At 64.1% G+C, this 20,551-nt stretch overlaps 2 protein-coding genes across 3 annotated transcripts; one reads left to right on the top strand and one right to left on the bottom strand.

Moving 5' to 3' along the window:
- Positions 1 to 4,672: 4,672 nt before the first annotated feature.
- Positions 4,673 to 8,539, top strand: TMPRSS4 (transmembrane serine protease 4). The gene is made up of 13 exons (XM_040085148.1): positions 4,673 to 4,799; positions 4,960 to 4,990; positions 5,072 to 5,185; positions 5,329 to 5,481; positions 5,567 to 5,696; positions 6,384 to 6,485; positions 6,572 to 6,612; positions 7,031 to 7,190; positions 7,307 to 7,473; positions 7,634 to 7,744; positions 7,849 to 7,988; positions 8,116 to 8,265; positions 8,403 to 8,539. The coding sequence occupies exons 3-13, from the start codon at positions 5,080 to 5,082 to the stop codon at positions 8,412 to 8,414; spliced, it is 1,272 nt and encodes a 423-aa protein (XP_039941082.1). The 5' UTR covers positions 4,673 to 4,799; positions 4,960 to 4,990; positions 5,072 to 5,079; the 3' UTR covers positions 8,415 to 8,539.
- A 2,467-nt stretch (positions 8,540 to 11,006) lies between these two features.
- On the bottom strand, positions 11,007 to 15,396 carry SCN4B (sodium voltage-gated channel beta subunit 4). 2 transcript variants are annotated; one of them, XM_040085050.1, is made up of 5 exons: positions 15,303 to 15,396; positions 12,535 to 12,698; positions 11,665 to 11,917; positions 11,326 to 11,455; positions 11,007 to 11,235 (listed from the first exon to the last, which is right to left on the bottom strand). In XM_040085050.1, the coding sequence occupies exons 1-5, from the start codon at positions 15,352 to 15,354 to the stop codon at positions 11,142 to 11,144; spliced, it is 693 nt and encodes a 230-aa protein (XP_039940984.1). In that variant the 5' UTR covers positions 15,355 to 15,396; the 3' UTR covers positions 11,007 to 11,141. The 2 variants fall into 2 exon arrangements, with proteins under 2 accessions (XP_039940984.1, XP_039940985.1); XM_040085051.2 differs by having other exon boundaries at positions 11,665 to 11,890.
- Positions 15,397 to 20,551: the final 5,155 nt, after the last annotated feature.

Genomic DNA, 20,551 nt, shown 5'->3' with positions numbered 1-20,551 from the left:
GCCCGGCCTGACCCCTGCCTGACCCCAGGGCGGCCGGATGCCCGGAAATCTGTGTCATGCCAGGCTCGGGGAAGGGAAGGGCGACTGGCTGCAAAGGCAGCCGCACTCCAGGAAGCAAAGCCCCGGAGGCGCGCGGGGCTGTGACACAACAGCAGCAAACCTGAGCTGCTTCCTCAGAGCCTTGGGATCCTCAGAGGAGGAAGAGCTGCTCCTGCTTTGCCACCACTCTGGGGCTGCCCTCCCTTCCACAGCAGCGGGGATGGCACTGGGATGCTCTGGGAACCTGCCAGGACCTGCCAGGTGCACCAGGGACCCAAGCTGCGCCCAGCTCCCACTGCCACAGCCCGCAAAACCTTTTTCAAGCTGAAATCTGCCACAGAAGCACAGGCAGCCTCTGGCTGGACCCTACATCCCACATCCTCTGGGCATGGCATGGATCACGAGGGCTGAGGGTGCAGCCAGACGAGGTCCCCACACCTCCCAAGGGGGCTGGACCCTCAGTGTGAGCGTGGGTAGGGTGCCCCTTACCTGCAGAGCCACGGGTGGATCCAAGCTGCTACGTTTTGGAACCCTGGCAGCCCTTGGAGGGCCAAACGCCTCCTACAAACTGACATCAGGAGCCTGGGGGCTGAGTTTAGTTTCCCACAGAAAAGGGCCACGGTATCTGTCCAAGGCACACTGCCTGGCACTGGGCTTCTGCCCACTAAAATCCCGAATGGATCAGGGTTCCTCCCAGATCCAAGCTGCCACAAGTTGGAAGCCTGGCTGCTCTTGGAGTGCCCTGGCCAGGCTCTGGGAGCGGGCAGGATCCCTGCTGGCGGGGGTGAGCTGGCACAACGACGGCACCGCTCCCCGAGGAGCTGCAGGTCGTGGGTGCTCTGCAGCGTCCCGCTGGCACAGCCACACGCCTGGCAGCAGCAGCACCGTTGGGAAAGCCGGATTTCCACAGGAGAAGGGGGTAATTAACCGCTCGGCACATCCTGCACACCCAGCACCTCCAGTATGGGTGTGCAGAGGACAGCCAGCAGCCTCCCCGACCCCAGCCCACTGCCTGGGCCACCATCAGCCCGCTGGGGCACTGGCTCCTTCACTCCTCAACCTCCCTCCCATCCTGCCAGGCTAAAGCAAACTGCTCCATCCCAGAGGGAATGATTATTCCTGGATAATCACAGACCCATGACCCTCAGCCATCCCCAAGATCCCCTCACGGTCCCCCCTTGCAGCCTGGGGTGACCTTCCACGGGCACCTCCTTGCCTTCCCTTTAACCTCCCCCAGCGCTGCCAGCTGTGACCTGGGGCTGGCAGGGACACACAGACCGAGTGACCCGAGAGCACAAACTCTCCTCCTTTCCTCCTCCACCTACTCAAACCTCGGTTTGACAACAACCCAGCGCAACGCGGAAGAGCCGGACAAAGAGCGGGATGGCAGCGGATCCCCTTATCATCAGGAGGAGCAGGAAAATTCGGTCCGTTCACTTCTGATAAGCTATTTGGTGACAGCAGCCCCGCAGGTGAGTCACCCCCAGTGGCAGATGCTCGGGAGATTACCGCAGGTGGTGGTGCTGCTGATAGACAGGTGTTGTATTACAATACAAACCATAATTCCTGTTTCACAACTCCCCTCGTGGGTTTTAAGGAGGGCCGGGGCGGTCCTGCCCCAGTGCGAGCGCGGCGTGGGCACCGAGCACAGGCGCAGGGGTGCGGGAGCATCGCCGGCCGCCTCCGGGGCATCGGGGCAGCCGCAGCCGCCCCGCGTCCCGCAGCGGGGACGTTTGCCGGGTTTCCGCAGGCGGAGGGAGCACGCCGGAGCTGGATGGACATGGTGAGTCCCTGGCAGCGCTGCCGCCCGCCCCTCACACCCCGCGCTCCCAGCCCGGAGAGGTTCTGAGGGGATGGGGCAGCCCAGGTCCAAGGAGCTGCTGCTCCCCGGCCCCGGCAGCAGCCGAGGAAAGGTTTTCCCCCGGTTCCTCACTCCCCTCCTGGCTGGATATGGCACTTCGGTACCCCCATGAGCTCTGGCTCCCACATTTCTGGGGCTGCCTTTCCCCCTCCTGGCCCGGGGAACAGACAAGCCAGGCAGTGTCCCCCGTGCCAAGGGGAGCAGGACCTGCTGAAGGGTCTCATCCCTCTCCTGGGCACCGCCGGGGTGAGAGCCAGGCCCTCCCAGCCGCCAGCACGGCTCCCACCTCGGCACTGCCGTCCCTCTGCTCGGCACAGGGGACACACCTGCAAGAAAAGCCACGGCCACCAAACCCCAGCCTGGCATGCAGTCCTTCCCTGGGAGAGAGACACTTCCCCAGGAGGGCAGACACGTATGGCCAGGCACCCTGGGCACTGCAAAACCCTCCGCCAGCAGCACAGCGGGACATCAACCCCTCCAGGGTGGGGAGCTCGCTCCCTGCAACGTCCACACACACCCGGGGGTTAAATCCTCGCAGCCAAGGAGCCACCCTCGGAATCTGATCGCCCTGCGAAGCTCGGTTTGGTGAAGGAAGGTCCCAGCTGCTCCTGAGGGAGGGAGGAAGCCGAGCTCAGCACACCCTGCAGCCCCCCGGTGCGGATTCCCCGTGGGAAGGGCTGAAGAGGTTCAGCAGAACTCCACGGCTCCTGGGCTGGCACTCGCACAGCTGGAGCCTGGAATGGCCATGGTGACGTTAAGTGCTCCGAGGAGAACACAGCAAGGGAGCTCAATTAGTTACGGTAGCATTGAGCTCTGCAGGAAATCATGTGCCTCCACTCCACGCAGGAGCGGGCACGGCCACCGCCTTGTGGATTTAACCAGTGCGGCTCTTGCCCGTAGCGCGGGTTTGAGAGGGGTCACGGAGAGGCAGCTCCAGGCTCTGAATCCCTTCCAGGCAGAAGAGGTTCACGGACCGAAGAAATTGCAGAAAAACCCCAAAAACCAAATAATCACCCATCTCATCTGCATCCATACTGGACCTGGTGTCTTGGAAAGGAGCCCAGCAGTGACCTGGTGGGGGACAAGCGTGGGCAGTGTGGGGACAGAGGGGACGCCGTGCTGCTGCAGTGGGGCCTGCAGGATCCATCACGACCGGGGACCGTTCCCACAGGGAACCGTTAGGATCCCATTATCCAGGTGGTGCCCGGCCCAGGCCCACGGTGACACAGGAGGTCAGCATGAGGAAGGACCGGCCCCACGTGCCCTGGGCTGGCAGATGTTGGTGCAGCATTACAAAACTCCCAGGCCTCCTGGAGCTCTTCCCTTCTCCGCAGAGAAGCGTTTCGGGAAGGGCAGCCGAGGTGGGAGACGCAGGACCCAGGTTCCCACTTCCTGTCCTGCCCTCCTGCTCCTAGCAGCTCCCTGCCACCAGGAAACAGGCTCTGCACCCCAGGAGCTGACCAGAGCCCATCCAGGGCTGGGGGATTTGGCACAAGCTGCCCGCACTTGGCACGGGTGCCGGCCGAGCCTGGCTTGGGGAGAAAGGCTGCTGGCATTTCCCCAGAGAGCCAGACACGGACATGCTGGGACACAGCCACAGGGCACCAGGCAGGATCCAGTCCTCTCCTGCACAGGTCACTTCTAGTTCCCAAAACCGGCAGCCCCAGCCGTGCTGCAGGGGCACGACAGGGAGGCAACGCTTCCTGGCTCACTCAGCCAACCTGCCTTTGTGAGCTAACCCAGGGATAATGGCTTGGCACTCGCTGTAAAACCCTCCTGGAAGAGCATCTGTGTGTGGCTAAACGTGCCCTGGCACGGTGAGCCGGGCAGCGAGGGCTCAGCTCTCCCCTGACCTGGGCACATCCCCGGTGCCCCCACTGCGCTCCGCCAAGTCCCAGCCTCTGAGCCCTGGCACGGCACAGGGATCTCTGCTCTCATCCGACGCGACAAACGCCGGCATCTCCAGACCTGTGCTGCTCGTGCAGTCCAGCACCGGGAGCAAAGGCTTGCAAAGCCCAAACCCTCCTGGACTGTGCACCTGGATCTGTGGGTTTATCACGGCGGGTTTATCACAGTGGGTTTAACCTTCCTTACCTCCGTTCACGCAAAAATCTCGTCATACCTGCGGTGGCAGAGTCTGGAAGCAGCAGCAAAAGAGAAGAGCTCACTGGGACTGGCAGGGCATGGAAGGGACCAGGCCCAGTGGAGCAGGAACACCTTTCCAAAGGGCTGCTCTGTGGCACGGCACGACCACGGCTGGAAAACACGGATCAGACACCTCCAGAGCCCACCTGAACCATCCCGAAGGGACTCTGGGCTTCAGCCCACCACCGAGCACAGGCTCACAGCACCGGCACTCCCATCGCCGGGGGTTTCTGGTACAAGGAATTGTTACAGCAGGATAATTTTGAGGAGCTCAAGCGGATCGATGCCTGAGTCATCCCCGCTCCAGCCCCGGCTGTGTTTATCCCGTGTCTTAGCAGCGGCACAGCCCTCCCTCCCTCCCTCCCTCCCTCCCCGCCCTGGGAGTGCTGCTCCCCTGGCTCGGGCTGGTTCCTGCGGTGCTCCTGCAGCCCGGCGGGGAGCACCAGGGCTGTGCCACCCCGGGTCTGACCCTGCCCAAGACACAGCCCCCCGTCGTGACATGCCCGTGCGCCGCAGCCCCGCAGGCGTGTGTATTTTGACTCAGGGTTTCTCTGCGCATCTCTTTCGCAATATCTGAGAGTTTTTAAGCCTCCGGTGTGTTGATGACAGTAACTATACCTTTGAGAGCCAGTTACTGGAACGGCACAGGTGGTGTCTACGGGAACAGGGCAGCAGGTGACCCTGGGTGACCGCAGGGCCGGGCGTTGTCACGACAGTGCCACCCCCGTTCCCAGCAGCTCTGAAGCCACCTCAGGTGAAGGTCGGGGCAGGTTTTCTGCTCATCCCTGCTGCGCTCCCTGGGCTGTGAGCTCACCACGGGGCCAACTGCCCTCAGTACAACTGGCCCTCACACCTTCCAGCTGCTTTTTGCCCGCAGTTTCAGCTCCTGACTGCTTTTCCTCTCTGGTTTTCAGGACTCGGCCTCGGAGCGGCTCAACGGCAGAGGTAACACCTGTGGGAGCTGGGGGAGATGAGGGGTGCCAGGCTGAGCCCGGCCACGCAGGGCCACGCTCCTCTGTGTTGCAGGTCCCTACATGAGACCCAAATCCTCCAGGGCGCCGGAGTCCCTCAAGCGGGTCGGGATCCCTGTCCTGGCCGTGGTGCTCACCCTCGCCTGCCTGGTCGCCATCGGGTTCCTGGGTACAGCTCCTGACCTCTCTCCCCTTCCTTTCCCACGGCCACGGCTCAGCAAACGCAGACCCAGCTCCTCGCTGCTCCCCCCGTGCCAGCCCCGAGCCTGCCCGGGAGCTGGAGCTCCGCACTGAGCCCCCCTCTCCCTCCAGTGAAGATTTACCTGGACCACCACTACCTGTTCTGCAAGCAGCCCCTGAAGCTGGTGCCGCTGAAGCAGGTGTGTGACGGGCAGCTGGACTGTCTGCAGGGCGAGGACGAGGCCAACTGTCCCCAGTGGGTCCCCGAGGGGCCACCAGCCAGGGGTGAGTGCAGGACACCCCAGCAGTGCCCCGGGGCTGGGCTGCTGCGGCCACCCCGCGCCAAAGCTGACTCTGTGTGTGCCTCCAGCCCGCGTTTCCAAAGACAGATCCATCCTGCAGGTGCTCCACAGCCACTCTGGAGCCTGGTCCTCTGTGTGCCACGACCACTTCACCCCGGAGCTGGCCAGAGCTGCCTGTGAGCAGATGGGTTACAGCAGGTACCCGGCAGCTTCCCCTTCCCTCCGCCTTAAAAGCTCTTCTGGAGCGGGGCTCTGCTTCTCTGTGCAACACTCAGAGCTCTGCACTAATGGTTTCAGTCCATCCCCAGCATGCAGAGCACTCTGTGAGTCCCCAGGAGCTGGCTGGGAGCCCTGGCAGCCTCCTGTGAGAGCAGAGTGCTGTGCCCTGCTCTGTCACAGCCCATGGGCACCCTGCCCTGCCTCCATCCCCCCGACCTGCAGCCCTGCCCTCCCCAGAGCAGCCCAGGGTCTCCCTGCCAACACGGCTCACCTGGAGATGGAGGCTCAGGGCCCTGCACTACCCTTTTAAATGGATGTTTGAGCCACTGTAAGAGCCCAGACTGAGTCAAACCTGGTATTTTCCAGGCCCAAAAAGTCAGGGATTGAGGCTTTGAACACAGGTCCTAAATGCCACAACAGCAAGGACCCCCCTGAGTTCCCCCAGAGCCCCCCGCTCACTCCTCTGTAGAGCAGGGAGCACTCTCCTCTCCTTCAGTCGCTCCTGTCCTTGTTCCTGGGCTCAGTGTCCCAACCCTCCAGGGCTGTGACATCCCCACTTTGGCATCCCTGTCCCTTTTCCCTATGGATCCAGGCTCTCCCGAGGTGCTGAGGCACCCGTGCCTGTCCTCCCCCACACCTGAAGCCCCGTCCCCCCGTGTCTTCCAGCACCCCAACTTTCCAGGGCGTGGAGGTGAGCGTGGGGCAGCCGCTGCCTCCCCGCGAGGTCGCGCTGAGCAACGGGAGCCTCCAGGTGCTTGATCCAGGCAGGTGAGTGGGGGCTGTGTGGAGCCCCAGCAGGGGCCCGTGGTGCCCGGCAGAGGAGCCAAAGCCAGCTCTTTTCCTCCCTCTTGCAGGAAATGCCTCTCGGGGTTGGTGGTGTCGCTCTTCTGTTCCAGTAAGTACCATGCTGGTGGCTGGACCCTGTGGGCACCGGGGCCTCGTCCTGCTCCGGGTCCTCGCTCCTGGCACGGCCCCGTGGGAGCGTGGCTCCATCCCAAGCCCATTTCGCATCGTGTGCATGAGGAAAGGCGGATTTAATTACTGCCAGCCTCGTTAAGCCGGCACAAACCTCCCAGAAATGAAACACCTAAGGGAGGCTCACCCAGCTGCCTGCACGGGTTTATTTTACCGTAGTAAACCCAATCAGGAGAATTACCCTGATCAAACCAAGTATCCCGGGGTAGGGCTGGAGCAGGAGGGGGATGGCTGGACCCCTGGGGATGAGGGGTGGCAGCAGCGCCGTGGGGATGAGGCACCCTGGGAGGCTCCGTTGGCTCCGTCCCTCCCGTGCCAGCCGAGCTGTCCCCTCACAGGCTGCGGGCAGAGCGTGAGGACACCGCGGGTGCTGGGGGGCAGCCCGGCTGCCATCGAGGCGTGGCCCTGGCAGGTCAGTCTGCAGTACAGGAAGGAGCACATCTGCGGGGGCAGCATCATCGGGCCCGGCTGGGTGCTGACGGCCGCGCACTGCTTCAAGTGAGTGGGCTTGGGCCGTGTGCTGCTTGATTGCCCTGTAATTAACGCCGTGCACGGGGCTCCGTGCCTGTCCCCGCGGCGGGGGGACAAGCGGTGACAGCGCTGTCTGCGCACAGGAACAACCCCATCATCCAGAGCTGGCGTGTGAAGGCGGGCTCCGACCTCCTGTCGGGCGCTGCCACCTTCGCCGTGGAGAAGGTGTTCCTGGCGGAGGTGACACCCGCGTCCCCCAAGGACAATGACATCGCCCTGGTGAAGCTGCGCTCCCCGGTGCGTGACTCAGGTGAGCCAGCTCGGGGCAGGAGTCACCAGCGTCCCCTGATGGCACTGAGCACCGGGCCGGGATGGCGATGCCCGGCGTGGCAGCGTTCCATGGGCACCCAGTGCTGGAGCGGGGAGTGGGGTGCCCTTTCCTGCGAGCCCCCCTCACGTCTCCTTTCCAGACAGCACCAAGCCCATCTGCCTGCCCTATTTTGATGAGGAGCTGGTGCCGGGCACCCCCCTGTGGGTGATCGGCTGGGGCTACACGGAGGAGCACGGTGAGTGGCACAGCGGTGGCACAGGGACAAGGCAGAGCCCCGGCACTGCCGGCAGGGGCAGGGGGGCAGAGGGCTCCCTCCTGGCTCCGGGTCCCTCTGACAGGCCGTGTGTCACCCAGGGAAGCTGTCGGAGCGCCTGCAGCAGGCCGAGGTGGAGCTCATCGACAAGCAGAGCTGCAACCTGGCCGCCTACCACGGCGATGTCACCGACAGGATGCTGTGTGCCGGCCTGCCCCAGGGTGGAGTGGACACCTGCCAGGTGGGGGCCTGGGCTGGATGCAGGGCTGGGCGGGTCCGTGCCCATCCACCAGGGAAGAGCTGTTTTGGGATCGGCTGCTGCTGCACCGTCCCGCCGTGGGGCCATCCTGGGGGTCTGTCCTTCACAGGGGGACAGCGGCGGGCCCCTCCTGTACTCGGGCGGGCACTGGCAGGTGGTGGGCATCGTCAGCTGGGGCCAGGGCTGCGGGACCCCCAGCACACCCGGCGTCTACACCAGCGTCCGTGCCTACCTGGACTGGATCTACGCCGTGCGCAGGGTCAGTGCCGTCCTGCCCCGGGGCACAGGCAGCTCCCTTCGCCTGGGCTGCCTCCTTTAGGGCGCAGCTACTTTCCTCTTGCTCTTGGCTGCCCTCTCAAAGCTTTCAATCCCTTCTGTGCCTCTCTGTCCTCGCAGTCGGAGCTCTGAGACCTGCTGGAACAGGTCCCTCCTCGCGCCGAGCCTCCCTTCCTCTGCCCTTGCTCTGGCAGCAACAGGGACATGGATCTCCAGCCACGGAAGGTGAGCAGAGGCTCCCAAACCCTCGCTGGCAGCGGTGATTTCGGGTGCCAGAGCCCGGCCAAGGAGGCAAAGGGTGACTCGGAGTCGGCCACTGATCCCGTGAAGGAATCTCACTGGCTCAAGCTCCCTTCCGGAGAGAGATTAATTTATTGCCCTGTGCTGACCCCGCTGAGGCAGGATGGCTCCTGGGGGGCCAAGCTGCTGTCAGCCCATTCCTGTTGTACAGAGAGAGATGATGATTGTGCTCTAGAGTGTTGCCCTATTCCCATTAAAGGAAAAGATTTGTTTTTTTTCACACAGCTTCCCGAGCCTTTGTCCTTCTTCCTCAGGGGTTCATTTTTACCCAGCCCCTTTCCCCGAGACTGAAACAGACACCCACAGCAAGCCCAAAGCACGACGAGTTTCTCTAGTAAACGTAAACTTTATTTCATCCAAGGCAAAGCTAACTAAACCTCTAGAGTGCAAAGATGTGCTGTAAGTCATCACACAGCCCGGCGCACACGCACCCTGTGCTCACACGCGGGTTCCTCCCACACATTTGCTGGGACACACACGTGTCTGTGGCAGCACACACCCCCGGGGGACCCCGGACAGCCTCTGCAGCCCCCCCAAACTCCCGGTGACAGCAGGGACCCCGCCGGTGCTGGCACAAGCCCCCGAGGCAGCCCGCTCCCCCGGAGCACCCGTGTGCGCATGGAGTTACGTTCCTAAAACCGCTTACATGGGCTTTTCCCATCGAGCCAGAGGAGTAATCCATGCATAGTGCAGCATTGCATATCCGGCGGGAAGTGGAGCCGCGTCCACGCGCCGGCTAAAAAAGGCCAACAGGTTAGGACTAGCTAAAAATAGTTCTTTAAAAAAACTCCCTTCCTCCCCCCGCGGGAGGGCTCCTCCAAGGGCGGGCCGGGGGTCTCTCGGGGTGACTGGGAGGCCTCACGCCTCTTCCCGGGCTCTCACAGGTGGCGGCGGAGTGTCACAACACCTGGCACCGGAGCGCCTTCCACCCCGGGGCTGTGGCAGAGCCGTGCAGGGCACCTCACACCTCCTGAGAGGCAGCTCAGAGTCGCTGTCCCCAGCTCACAGACGGGGACGCTGAAGCACAGAGAGGCCAGGTGATTGGCCTGAGGGTCCCACAGACCCTCAGAGAGAAGATCGAGGTCCTGACTCCCACTTGCCTGTCTGATCAACAGCCAAGGGAACCGGCCTGGGGCCAGGTGCCAGTACCTGTCCCCTGTCCCGAGCACACAGCCCTGCTCCCAAGCCCAGCTTAGGGTGACCAGCTCGCTGTGCACCAGCATCTCCAGAGAAAGCAGCACCCAGCCTTTCCTCGTTCACCTTGGCCACCAAATCCTCACCTACCTCCCGCTCCAGCACCTCTGTCAGGGCACGAGCCCCCACAGCAAGCCGTGGCTCGGCTGTGAGTCCTGATTTACTGTGGGGACAGGGGAGCTGCCTGCCCTGCAGCTTCGCTGTACGACAACGGCAAATTGGAGAAATAGGGACCAAACCGCGTTTTAAAGGAAATCGTCAACCTCAGTTGCAGCTCGCTCACTTCATGTCTCACATCCTCATGAGCCCACTCACAAGGACACCCCGGTTTTCTGCGGCACCCCTCACCCCAGGGCATTTCACCATCGCAGCCAAGGAAACCTCACACCCACCCCGTGAGGTAGAGCAGTATTATTGTCCCCATTTTACAGATGGGGAAACTGAGGCATGGAGAGGCAGAGCAACGTGCCCAGGGTTGCCCGGCGGTCCGGTGGCACAGCCCTGGCCCAGCTCCCCTCGCCGGGGCTCGGCTGTGCTCCCTCCCTGCGTGGCCGCGGACGCCACGGCGAAAGGGAGACGCAACTGGCTGCTTTCAGCCTGGAACCTCATACAAAAACATCCACGAAACGAGTTCAGCCTCGGCACCGGCATCAAAAGCATCGCTGCTCCCAGTGCCGAGCTCCAGAGCGAGGGCAGGGGGCAGCACAAAGCCCGGGAGCGCTCCCGGGATGGCTGCCTGGGGAGGAGCGCCCTGCGCCCGGGGGTGGCCCTGCGCGGGGACAAAGCCGGGGTGAAATGTGGCACCTCACCCCATCACGGGCCAGCAGGGACCCGGGGACACGGCCAGCCGCCCCAGCCCTGCTGCGGGAGGGAGCGAGGCACAGTGACTGATTTGGTTCTCCAGTGTGCTTTTCACAGCCCTGCTTCCTGCCGTCCTCCTGCGCCACTCCATCTGCACGGCCGGCTCGGAGCATCCCAGAAACCTTCTGGGTGCAGCAGGCAGCTCCCAGCCGCCTCAGCTCCGCACCGCCAGCAACCAGCGTGCCACCCCACGCTCCAGCCCCCGGGCACGCCGGGACCCCCGGTGCCGAGCACCCGGCCCCTGCCCTGCCTCCTCTTGCCTGTGCTCAGAGCCGAGCCGGCGGCTCCCTCCGCCCCAGCAGCCTCCCAGTCCGAGTCCGCGAGAAGCTCCCAGTCCCCCCGGCAGCCGCAGCCTTGTCCGAGAAGCAGTGCAGGTTGCAGGCACGTGTGTAATAGAAACATGTCTCAAGCGCTGGCAGTTCGGAAAGAAAACAAAAGGGGAAGAAGGCTCGTCCCGTGCCCGGGCTCCCGCGGCGGGGCGGGCGCGGGGCGCCGCTGCTTCGTTCATGCCTTTGGTGGCGCTTTTTGTTCCGCCTTGGAGCCGGCCAGGCCGTTCTCGGTGTTGTCGTTCCCTGACGAGCTCACCAGACACTCCTTCCTGCACGGGGAGAGCGCACGGGCAGCTGACAGCTCCCCCCGACCCCGGGCCCGCTCACCGCGACCCCCCGGCAGCGCCGCCGCAACTCACTTCCCATCCTGCGTCTTCTTGATGATGAACAGGACCACTCTCTTGATGAGCATGAAGAGGATGAGGAGGCCGATGAGCCCCCCCACCACGCCCACGATGATGAGCGTCACAGTGTTGTCTGTCTCCACCACTGCGGGAGAGAAGGCGCTGAGGGGGCTCGGGAGGGGAGCGGGGAGCTCCCAGCTGCACATCCCACCCCAAAAACCCCACAACCTCCTCCACCCGAGGCTTCCAGAGGTGTCGGCCACCTCCAGCAAGACCACAACAGCCAAGCAAGGAGCCTGTCACCGGGTGCTGGCACGGCCCAGTGCCCCCCCCGGCACCCTGGCCAGCACTCACTCTTATGGACCACGGTGAGGAAGATGGTGGCATTGTGCTGGGCGTTCTTCTCCTTGGGGTTCTTGACGTGGCAGGTGTACTTGCCGGCGTCGCTGAACTCCACGCCGTTCAGCACGATGGAGATGTTGTTGTCCTTCTTGGTGGTGGAGCCGACAAACTCCACCCGCGGGTTGTGCCAGATGGGCGTGGGCTCCGTGGCTTTGTTCTTTATCTTGCCGTGGTAAATCTGCCGAGGCAGGGGGGCCAGGATCAGCTGGGTGAGGGAGAGGATCACGTTCTCCTGATGGTGCCCAGACTCAGCCCTGCACGCGCAGACCGCCCCGCCAAACGTCCCATTGCACCCCAGCAAAGCAGGAATGGCCATGGAGAGGAACCCGGTGCACATCCTGCTGGGAAGCAGCAGATCTGACCTGCCCTCAAGCGATGGAACAGTCCATGGGAAAAATGGGAGACCCCCAGGGAAAGTGAACTCCTTTGCTGAACTGCTCCGAACCAGCCCTCCCGCTGAGGAATTGAGGAGCCAAATATTCCCAGCAGGAAGCAAATCTATAGAGAACCTTTCATATTTCAAAGCAAGCCAGGGAGGAGGAAATGAACCATATTTTGCCCTAAGTGCAGATTTGCACCCGAACAGCCAATTTATGAAAACAAATGAGCCTGTGGGCAGCAGCAAATCTAGAACAGCTTTGTGCCAAAAGCACGATGTTCCGGGGTATTTGAGTCACTCCGTTTGCACAGCCTTGTCCCCCCCAGAGCTGGTGACACTCGGAGAGGAGGGCATCCTGCACGAGGAGAAAGGGAACTGCGAGGACTGCAGTGGGGAAGCACAGCAGGACCTGCCAGGAAAGCAGAGCCCGGAGAGCCACCCACCAGCTCCGTCGAGTTGAAATACCATGTGAAGACCAGGTCCTGGAAGCCTATGCAGGTGGTGAAGGTGCAGGGCAGCAGGACATTGGAGTTATTGAGAGCCGTCACCGTGTTGGTCTTCCCCACCGACACCTCCAAGGCCAAGGCGATGGCGAAGACGTGCAAACCTGGCAGGAGAGGGGAGGAGAGGGTCAGGCCAAGGCTTTGTAGGGTGACAAAGTGGTGTCCCCTTTGGCACACCAGGCTGCCACGGCAGGAGCAAAGCGCCTGTCCCCAGCCCTAGAACGGCTCGGTGATGAGGGGACTGGGGCTGGGTCACCCACAGACACAGCGCGGGTTCAAAGGGAACCAGAATATCCCCACGAATAAAGCGTGCAAATGAGAGCCCTGATTTGCATGTTATCCACAGGCCTCCGGCTGGACCTTAAAGGGGGAGAAGAAAGCCAAGGCGAAGCAGAGCTCTGTTCCTCAGGCGGGAGCTGGAGCAGTAATTAGCGAGGCTGTCCTGGCCGCCTGCCACCCGCTCGCCCTCCCGCAGCCCTGCCCGGCCCTCCGGAGCAGCCCCCTCTTGCCCAGCAGCGAGAGAGCCCCGGCTCCCTCGGGAGCTGCCAGATGACCTTCAAATGCAGCTCTCCTCCCGCTCCTCGCCTCCCCACGAGCAGGAAGAGACGAGCAGGTAGGAGCCCAGCTGCAGCAGGAGCTGAACACTCCTGGGCTGCAGGGACTGGCGCTGCGCTGGGCTGGCCAGGATCTGGCCACCCCAGATCCTTTCTGGGAGCACAGGGATGCTCTGGTCGTGGCCAGAGGAGCAGCCCCACTCCCCATCCCCATCCCACCACGGCCCCATCCCGTTTTTATGATGTGGCATGGCCCAGCAAAGCACTGTCCTCCCCTTTCCCAGACCTCAGCCTGCCCTGCAGAGCTTTCCCTGGCCACAAAGTCCCGGGGACACAGTTTTCTCATGGCCACAAGCCAACCCTCATCTGTCCCAGGACCTTAACTCGGACATGCTGCCCTCAGTTCTGGGACTCGCCTCTCTCTGCAGCCGCCTCAGCTGCTGATTTATTCTCCCACACAAGCCGGTGCTAACAACTCCCCAGGCACGTCGCAGCCGGAGCCAAGCCTGAGAGCCCTGCATCCTGGGCTCCGGGCCCTGCTGCAGTGCTGCATTGCAAGCACTGCAGGCGAGGAGTTATTTAACTTTACACAGAAGCACTCCTCATTTTGCTCGAGAGGCCGGAGCTAACGTCAGGGAGTGGTTCCCGGCAGATGGAATCTCAGGCTCCCGGAGCAGCCCTGGGGATGCTGCAGAGGGGACTTCACCGGCAGGAGCGTCCCAGGGGACAGGAGCTGTCTCCCTGGAGCAGGAGTTGGCAGAGGGATGCCTGGCTCTGCAGGTAGGGCTGAGCCTGCAGCGTGCTGCCAGCAGACACTCACACACACTCACAGGAAAGACGATTCCTTGCAGCTTGTAACACTTTAAAACCTGTCTGCCGCCCTTAGAATGCGATCTGAATTGAGCGTGTGGGGTAAATCGAGGCTGACCTTGTTGCCGACATCCTGCGCTCTCAGGAAGACAAAACTGATATGCTACCACTAAATAAAGCACCGAGGAAAACACGCTGGAGGAGCACTGCCTGAACCTGCCGCACATCAGCTCCCAGCGCTGCTTTTCCATCCCCTCCCAAAGGCGCTGCGCTTCGCACCGCCAGACCCCCAACCTTCAGGGCCACTCCCCTGGGGGCTCCAGGCTCCTTCCCATGCCTGCAGGCACCAGCGTTTCCCCAGAACCAGCCCGGGGAAGCAGGGAGCAGCCGCTCCTGCTGCAGCCAGAGCCTTGGCTGCCTGCGCTTTGCTCTTGCAGGGGCAGAGCCCCCCACAGCGAGGGGGCTCGCTGGGCACCGCGCTCACCCCGCACTGCCAGCTGCGGGAAAGCTGCTGCAGGAAAACTTTCACTGCCCATAAGAGTCGGCGTGACATCCTGGAGCAGGCAGCGAGCCCTGCCTGGCAGGCTGGCCGGGCTCCTCTCCAGCAGGGCTCAGAGAGAGGAGCTCCTTGGCCAGCCCGGAGCCGGGTGCGGTGTGCTCCAGGACAGGACACATGGCCCTCACCTGTCCCGTGGCACTGGTGGTGCTGCCAGGTGCCCGGTGCCACTCCCTGCGGAGCACGGCATCCCCGAAACCTACAGACACACGGAGACCAGCCCTGCGCTCCCCTGCCCGCCGTCCTCTCCAGCTCCCAGCCCACCTGAGCAGCTTGTGGGACAGAGTTTCCACCTCCACGCCCTGGACCCCAGAGCCCCGAGCGGTCTCAAGCATCTCTGCGTCTCTCCTACCACCCCACTGCCAGCTCAGGTGCTGGTACCTAAATCTTGCAGGGTGTCAGGTACTTACGTGCTTTTCTGCGTCTCCAGCATCCTTTAACTTAAGAACTTTGCCCTCTAAAACGCCTCCCACGGGAGTGCCCCAGCAGCAAGCGCTGCCCAGCCAGCCCTCGGTTCCGGGCTGACGCGAGGATGCCCCACGGGAGCAGAAGTGCAGCGGGTGCGTGAGGCTGATGCAGGTGGCTGGAGCCCGCCCCAGGTGTGCAGCGGGGAGGGAAGGGCTGCCCGCCCCTCCCTGCACCCTGTGGGGGGGGGGATCTCGGGCATCCCCGGGCACAGGGCTGGGCACCATGCTCCAAGCAGCGGCCCCTCAGCGCGGGTCGGTCCCCGCGCCAGGGACAAGCACATGCGAACGGTCGTCGTACCGAAGGAACCGTAAGACAATGACCTGTCGGCGGGCGTGCTGGCGCTGAAGCAGTGCACGGCCTCCCCGCGGCCATCCCCCGGTCCCGGGCAGGCGGGCAGCGCAGGAGCGGGGCAAAGCGGGGTGCAGCCGCAGTGCTCGCAGGAGAAGCGCTGGCGACGGGAGCGCCGGTGAGGGCAGGGCAGGGGCCGGAGCCGGGACTTCGGAGCTGGGGCTCGGCTGCGAAGTCACCTTGGCCGAGTGACTTATCCCCGGCGCTCCGGACCGTCCGTCTGCAGAGCGGAGAGCGGCGTTAGCGCCCGCGGGCGGCATCCCCGGGCGCGGCGGGCGGGGTGCGGGGGCTGGGCGCGGAGCGGGGACCCCCGCCTCGGGCTGCCGCGGGTCCCCGGGGCAGGGTCCCCGCCGGGGAGCCGGGGTGGGGGGGACGCAGGACTCGGGCGGTACCCGGAGGGGTCCCCGCAGCCCCCCGCGCCCCTTACCCAGGAGCGCGGCCAGCAGGCGCGGCGCGGCGCGGCGGCGAGCGGCGGGCGAGCCCGGGGCCATGGCTGCAGCGCTGGGCAGCGCGGGGCTGTGCGGAGCGGAGCGGTCCCTGCTGCCCGCAGCGCCCGGCTCTGGCCGCCCCCGCGGAGGGCGAGCGGAGCCGGGCGGGGCCCCGCCGGGCGGGGCTGCCGTGAGCCCTCCTCCGCGCTCCTCCGCGTTCCTCCGCATCCCCCCGCGCATCCCCCCGCCCGGGCGATCGAGGAGAGCTCCCTGGACCGGGGCAGTGACCCTCCCCCTCTGCTCGGCACTGGTGAAGCCGCATCCCGAATCCTGGGCGCACTTTTGGGCCCCTCGAAAGAAGGACATGGAGGAGCTGGAGTGTGTCTAGAGAAGGGGCTGGAGAACCAGCCGGATGAGGAGAGGCCGAGGGAGCCGGGGGGTTCAAACTGGAGAAAAGGAGGCTCGAGGGGACCTTCTCGCTCCCTGTCAACTCCCTGGCAGGAGGGTGGAGCCAGGTGGGGGTCGGGCTTTTCTTTCAGGTAACAAATGACAGGACAAAAGGAAACGGCCTCAAACAGTGTCAGGGGAGGTTGAGGTTGGATATTAGGGAAGATTTCCTCACTGAAAAGGTTGTACAGCCCTGGCACAGTCTGCCCAGGGCAGTGGTGGGGACACCAACCCTGGAAGAGTTAAAAAAACATATGGCTGTGGCACTTGGGGACATGGTTTAGTGACAGCCTTGGTCTCAGAGGTTTTTTGCAATCTCTGGTGGCCTGGAAACACTGGGCTGGTGTTACCCTGGGCCACTTTGGGAAGAGGCCAAAGTGCCACAAAGGCTGGTGGCTTCCAGGACAACAAAACAGGACAAGGCTGTGGGTCAGCTCTCATTTGGGGCACCTCAGCACTGCGACACCACTGCCCTCCATCCCCAAGACAGACAGCAGACACAGGTGGGGGGCAAAGCCAGACCCCGACGGCTGCAGAGGGACCCGCCTGGCGCCAAAGGGAACACTCAGAACTTATTTTTCTCACCGTGATCTCGTTCCGGGATAATTGGCTGCACAAAAGTTCTCGTCTCAGCGACCTTTTCCTCGCTGTCGCATCCATTAGGCCTGCCCTGGGCACACCGCATCCCAAAGGCGGCGGTGGGGGCCCTCCTAATGGAAGCCCCCGGGGCGTGGTGTGGGCAGGCAGAGCTTCACCTCCGCGCCCAGGCCCATTAGACAGCGAGGCCTGAGCAGAGAGCAGCGTTTGCGGGAGGTGATGCATCCCAAAACAGCCGCGGCGGGAAGGGGCGGAGGTGCTGCCGCGCTCCTGGAGCAGGAACGGCGCCGACTTCTTCTCTGCAGTGACACAGGGCACACGTCCTGGCAAAGCTCACCCCAGGGACCAGGCTGGATTGACTGGTGTCACAAGGCACGTCCAGGCTCCCCATCCCGGTGCAGCCCCCCTCGCAGCTCTCCCGGCCAGCAGCGTGAAGCAGCAGAGAGGAGGGAAAGCAGGAGGCTTTGCAGGGCTCGGGGACATCCCAGGGGAGGCTGAGAGGATGCCAGCAGTGCCTGTGGGTTAAGGCGTTAGGGCTGCAGGGCTGGCAAGAGAGGCAGGAAAAATACAGGCGGAGCAGGCAGGGCAGCGCTGGCAGCCGGCGCTGCGGGAGCAGCGTGCGCGGCTCTGCTGATGCAGCAGAAGGTGCCTTGGCGGGCGGCTGGGATGGATTCAGGGAGGGGATGGATTCAGGAGCCGATGGATACAGCGAGGTGGTGGATCCAGCCACGGGAGCGGAGCCGCAGGCGCCCTGAGGGGACAGGAGGAGGAGCGCAGCGTTTGCTGGAGCATCACTAATGGTGAGAGGGCAGGCAGAGGGATCCGAGGGGCTGCAGGCACGCCTGTCACCCCCGCAGGGGAGCCTGGTGGCTGCGGGGGCCAGAGGCACAGGTGCAGGTGAGTTTGAGGCCAGCATGCAGCGCACGGGACCTGCAGCAGTGGGGGACCTGGAGCAGTTGCAGCCCTACCCTGGTGCGGGGGAAGGTGTGGAGGAGCCCCTCCTGCGACTCTCAGGTGCCTGCCAAGTTTGCTTGCGTTTGGGATGCAAGTTGGGATGCATTCGGCTAAACTGCCAATCCTGCCAGCAGAGCCCTAAATCCTTCTGGGGGCAGGAAGGCTGGGAAGCCTGGCTGTAAATATGACAGAGCTCCTGTGGGCACTGGCACAAGCGGGGTGCACTGGGCAGGTGGGCACACAGCTTGTCCCGTGCTGACACGGCCCTGCAGCCACGCGTCCGTGCTGAGCGTCCCCGCAGAGGTGACAGCCTGGCATCCCCGCGCCCGCTCCCCTGCACGCCCCGGGGCTGGAGCGGGACGCTGGCTGTCACCGGCGCCTGATGGAGCTGTCACACTTGGCAGCTCCAGCCGGTCTCCTCGGCCGACTGATCCCGTGAGACATCTGCCGCTGCCGCGGGCCCGGACGGGGCTCTGCTGTCCCCCAGCCCGCCGGTGGCCGGGAAGGGCAGTGGCAGCAGCTGGCCCTGGGATTTCGGCAGGTCGCAAACGTCCGGCATGGGATCCGGGATTCCTGCGGCTCAGCGGAAACTTGTTCTGCTGAGCCCAGCACCGGGCTGCTGTGTCTGGTTTCAGGGAAGGCGAGCACCCTGCGCTCGGACGCTGTCACCTCCCTGGGGGACAGGAAGGAGGGCTCAGGGGTGCTGCCAGCTGGCTCACAACTTGCCGGGGGGCACAGCGGCTGCCTGTGCGCTCTCAGTCCCTCTCACCTTGCACTGGCGGAGCTGGGAGGGTTAAAATGCCGGGCTGCTGCTCTCCGAGGAGGGCTCCTGCCTCCCTCCACGTGGCTACCGACCAGGTAGAGCTGAGCAGAGCGGCTGGGCTGCAGCTCCCAGCTCAGCGCAGCAGGCGCAGCGCCGGCCCCGGCTGCCCTGGAGCGTCGTGCCAGGGGCTGCCCCAGGAGGACAATCCAGCCTCCTCCCCAAGCTCCCGGAGCCAGACGATGCTGTGCTCCCGGAGCAGGAGCAGGCAGAGCCCTCCTGCCGATGGAGGGGGAGGAGGAGGTGGCAACGCTGGAACAGAGGAGCTTCCCATCAGCACCTTATATTTACTGCAAGGTCCTCTGGCTGTGACCTTTAAAAGACAAGGTGGCCTGGCGTCCCGGCAGCTGGCAGCTGGCAGGAGGCACCGCAGGGATCGGGCTCTGCAGGGCTGTCCTGGCTGGGACGGACTCGCCGGGCTGGAAGCTGAGCGAGAGGTGCCGGGCACAGACTGCGGGTGAGTACCTGGCTGCTTTTGTCATTCCAGCTCTCGGCTGCCTGCAGCTCTCGCTCGGAGCGGTGCTTCCCCCTCTCCCTGCGCTGCCGCTGCCTGCTCGCCCCCGCCCGCAGAGCTGCCTGCCCTCCGGAGCGCAGAGGTTCCTCACCCCCTTCCACGGGCCCTTGAAACACGCAGGGGAAGAGCGGCCGTGTCCCCGGCAGCCACTGCAGAGCATCTGCAAGAATCGCTGAGGTGACCCTGCTGTATCCCAGGAGAAAGTTTGATCCTGACTCGGCAGAGCCCGAGGCCACCTCCAGCGAACCCTCCCTATTCTGTGCCCCAGAGCTGCTCCTCACATCTCTCAGTGCCCCGGACCTCAGTGCTGCTCCCTCTCCAGGTGCCCCCTCTCTACTTCCCAGCCGTGGCAGGGCAGAATTGCAGGGGCTGTGGCTCCGGACTCTCCCTGAGACACCCAGCAGTTCCCTGCAACTCTGCACAGGGTCAGGCACAGGTCCCTGCCACCTCCCACCCCCTCTCCTGCTCTTCAGCACCTGTAATCCCACCTGGCCCAAGGAAATGCTGGTGTTCTGTAACAAGGAATGTCCATGGTTCTGGGGAATCCGTGAAGCCCCAGTGCTGGGGAGTTGCTGTCCCTGCCCTCAGTCCCCTGCAGTGAGAACTCACCCTTGTTGTGTCCCACGGGGTCTCCTCTGTGATCCCACTGCTCTCCTCAAGTTTTTTGTCTGTGACATTCCAACAAGCATCCTGAAAGTGCCAAGGGATCCCCATCCCCTTTTCCCTTGGATGCTTTTGACCCCCTGAAGCTGGGTGGGGATAGCCCCACGTCCTCCTCCGGGGAGCTGCGCTCCCTGCGTGGCAAAGCTGTTCCCTGCCACGGGCCCGGGATCGATTGCCTGCACCCCCTGGAGCTGCAGGACCGTGTCAGCAGGACAGTGGAGGTGATCTGGGTGCCCTTCCTCGGGGAGGGAGAGGTGCCGTGGGAGGCTGCAAGTTTTCCGCAGCGCTGACCCCACGCTGAGGTGTCCCAGGGACACTGAGAGAGCTCGTCCCACTGGCGCTGCTGCCGGGAACAGCAGGTGAGGGGCTGGGGAGCGGGCAAGGCAGGGCTGGAAGGTGGAAAGAGGTGGTGGCAGTGCCTCGGGGCAGCGTGTGGCCGGACCCTGCTTGTGTGAGGAACTGGGATGCAGCGGCAGCCCGGAGCGAAGGGCAGCGGGGAGAGGCGCGGCGCAGGGCGGCTGTCAGAGCTTCCCTCGTGTCTCCACGGTGCGTGAGCTGATGGATGCGCCTATTAACTGTGCCCCAGTTGTGTCGTGCTGCTCCGGAGCATCCCCACGGCGCTGCTGGACCGGGAGAACAGCCGGTTTCGGGTGTCCATCACCCGGAGCGTGCCCTGGGCTCTGCTGGAGCCTGCCCAGCCTTACCTGCCGCGAGCAGCCATCAATCCCAGCTCGCTGAGAAGCACGGGTGGAGAAGCTGACAGGGCACAGGTCCTGGAGCCCCCACAGGGGGTGTGGA

The sequence above is a fragment of the Hirundo rustica genome, chromosome 23, assembly GCF_015227805.2.
Source record: "Hirundo rustica isolate bHirRus1 chromosome 23, bHirRus1.pri.v3, whole genome shotgun sequence".
Taxonomy (NCBI): domain Eukaryota; kingdom Metazoa; phylum Chordata; class Aves; order Passeriformes; family Hirundinidae; genus Hirundo; species Hirundo rustica.
The sequence above is the reverse complement of the archived record's forward strand: the minus strand, read 5'-3'. Positions and strand labels throughout refer to the sequence as shown.

Bases quoted from the DNA above. Each gene is read 5' to 3' on its own strand.
- SCN4B (XM_040085050.1), bottom strand. From the start codon at position 15,354: ATGGCCGCGGGGAGGCCGTGCACTGCTTCAGCGCCAGCACGCCCGCCG. The intron at 11,918-12,534 runs GTGGGTGGCTCT...TCCCTCACCCAG, and splicing joins ATTTCAACTCGACGGAGCTG to CTGATCCTGGCCCCCCTGCC. The intron at 11,456-11,664 runs GTGAGTGCTGGC...TCTCTCCCGCAG, and splicing joins CCTCACCGTGGTCCATAAGA to TGGTGGAGACAGACAACACT.
- TMPRSS4 (XM_040085148.1), top strand. From the start codon at position 5,080: ATGAGACCCAAATCCTCCAGGGCGCCGGAGTCCCTCAAGCGGGTCGGG. The intron at 7,191-7,306 runs GTGAGTGGGCTT...GTCTGCGCACAG, and splicing joins ACGGCCGCGCACTGCTTCAA to GAACAACCCCATCATCCAGA. The intron at 7,474-7,633 runs GTGAGCCAGCTC...TCTCCTTTCCAG, and splicing joins CTCCCCGGTGCGTGACTCAG to ACAGCACCAAGCCCATCTGC.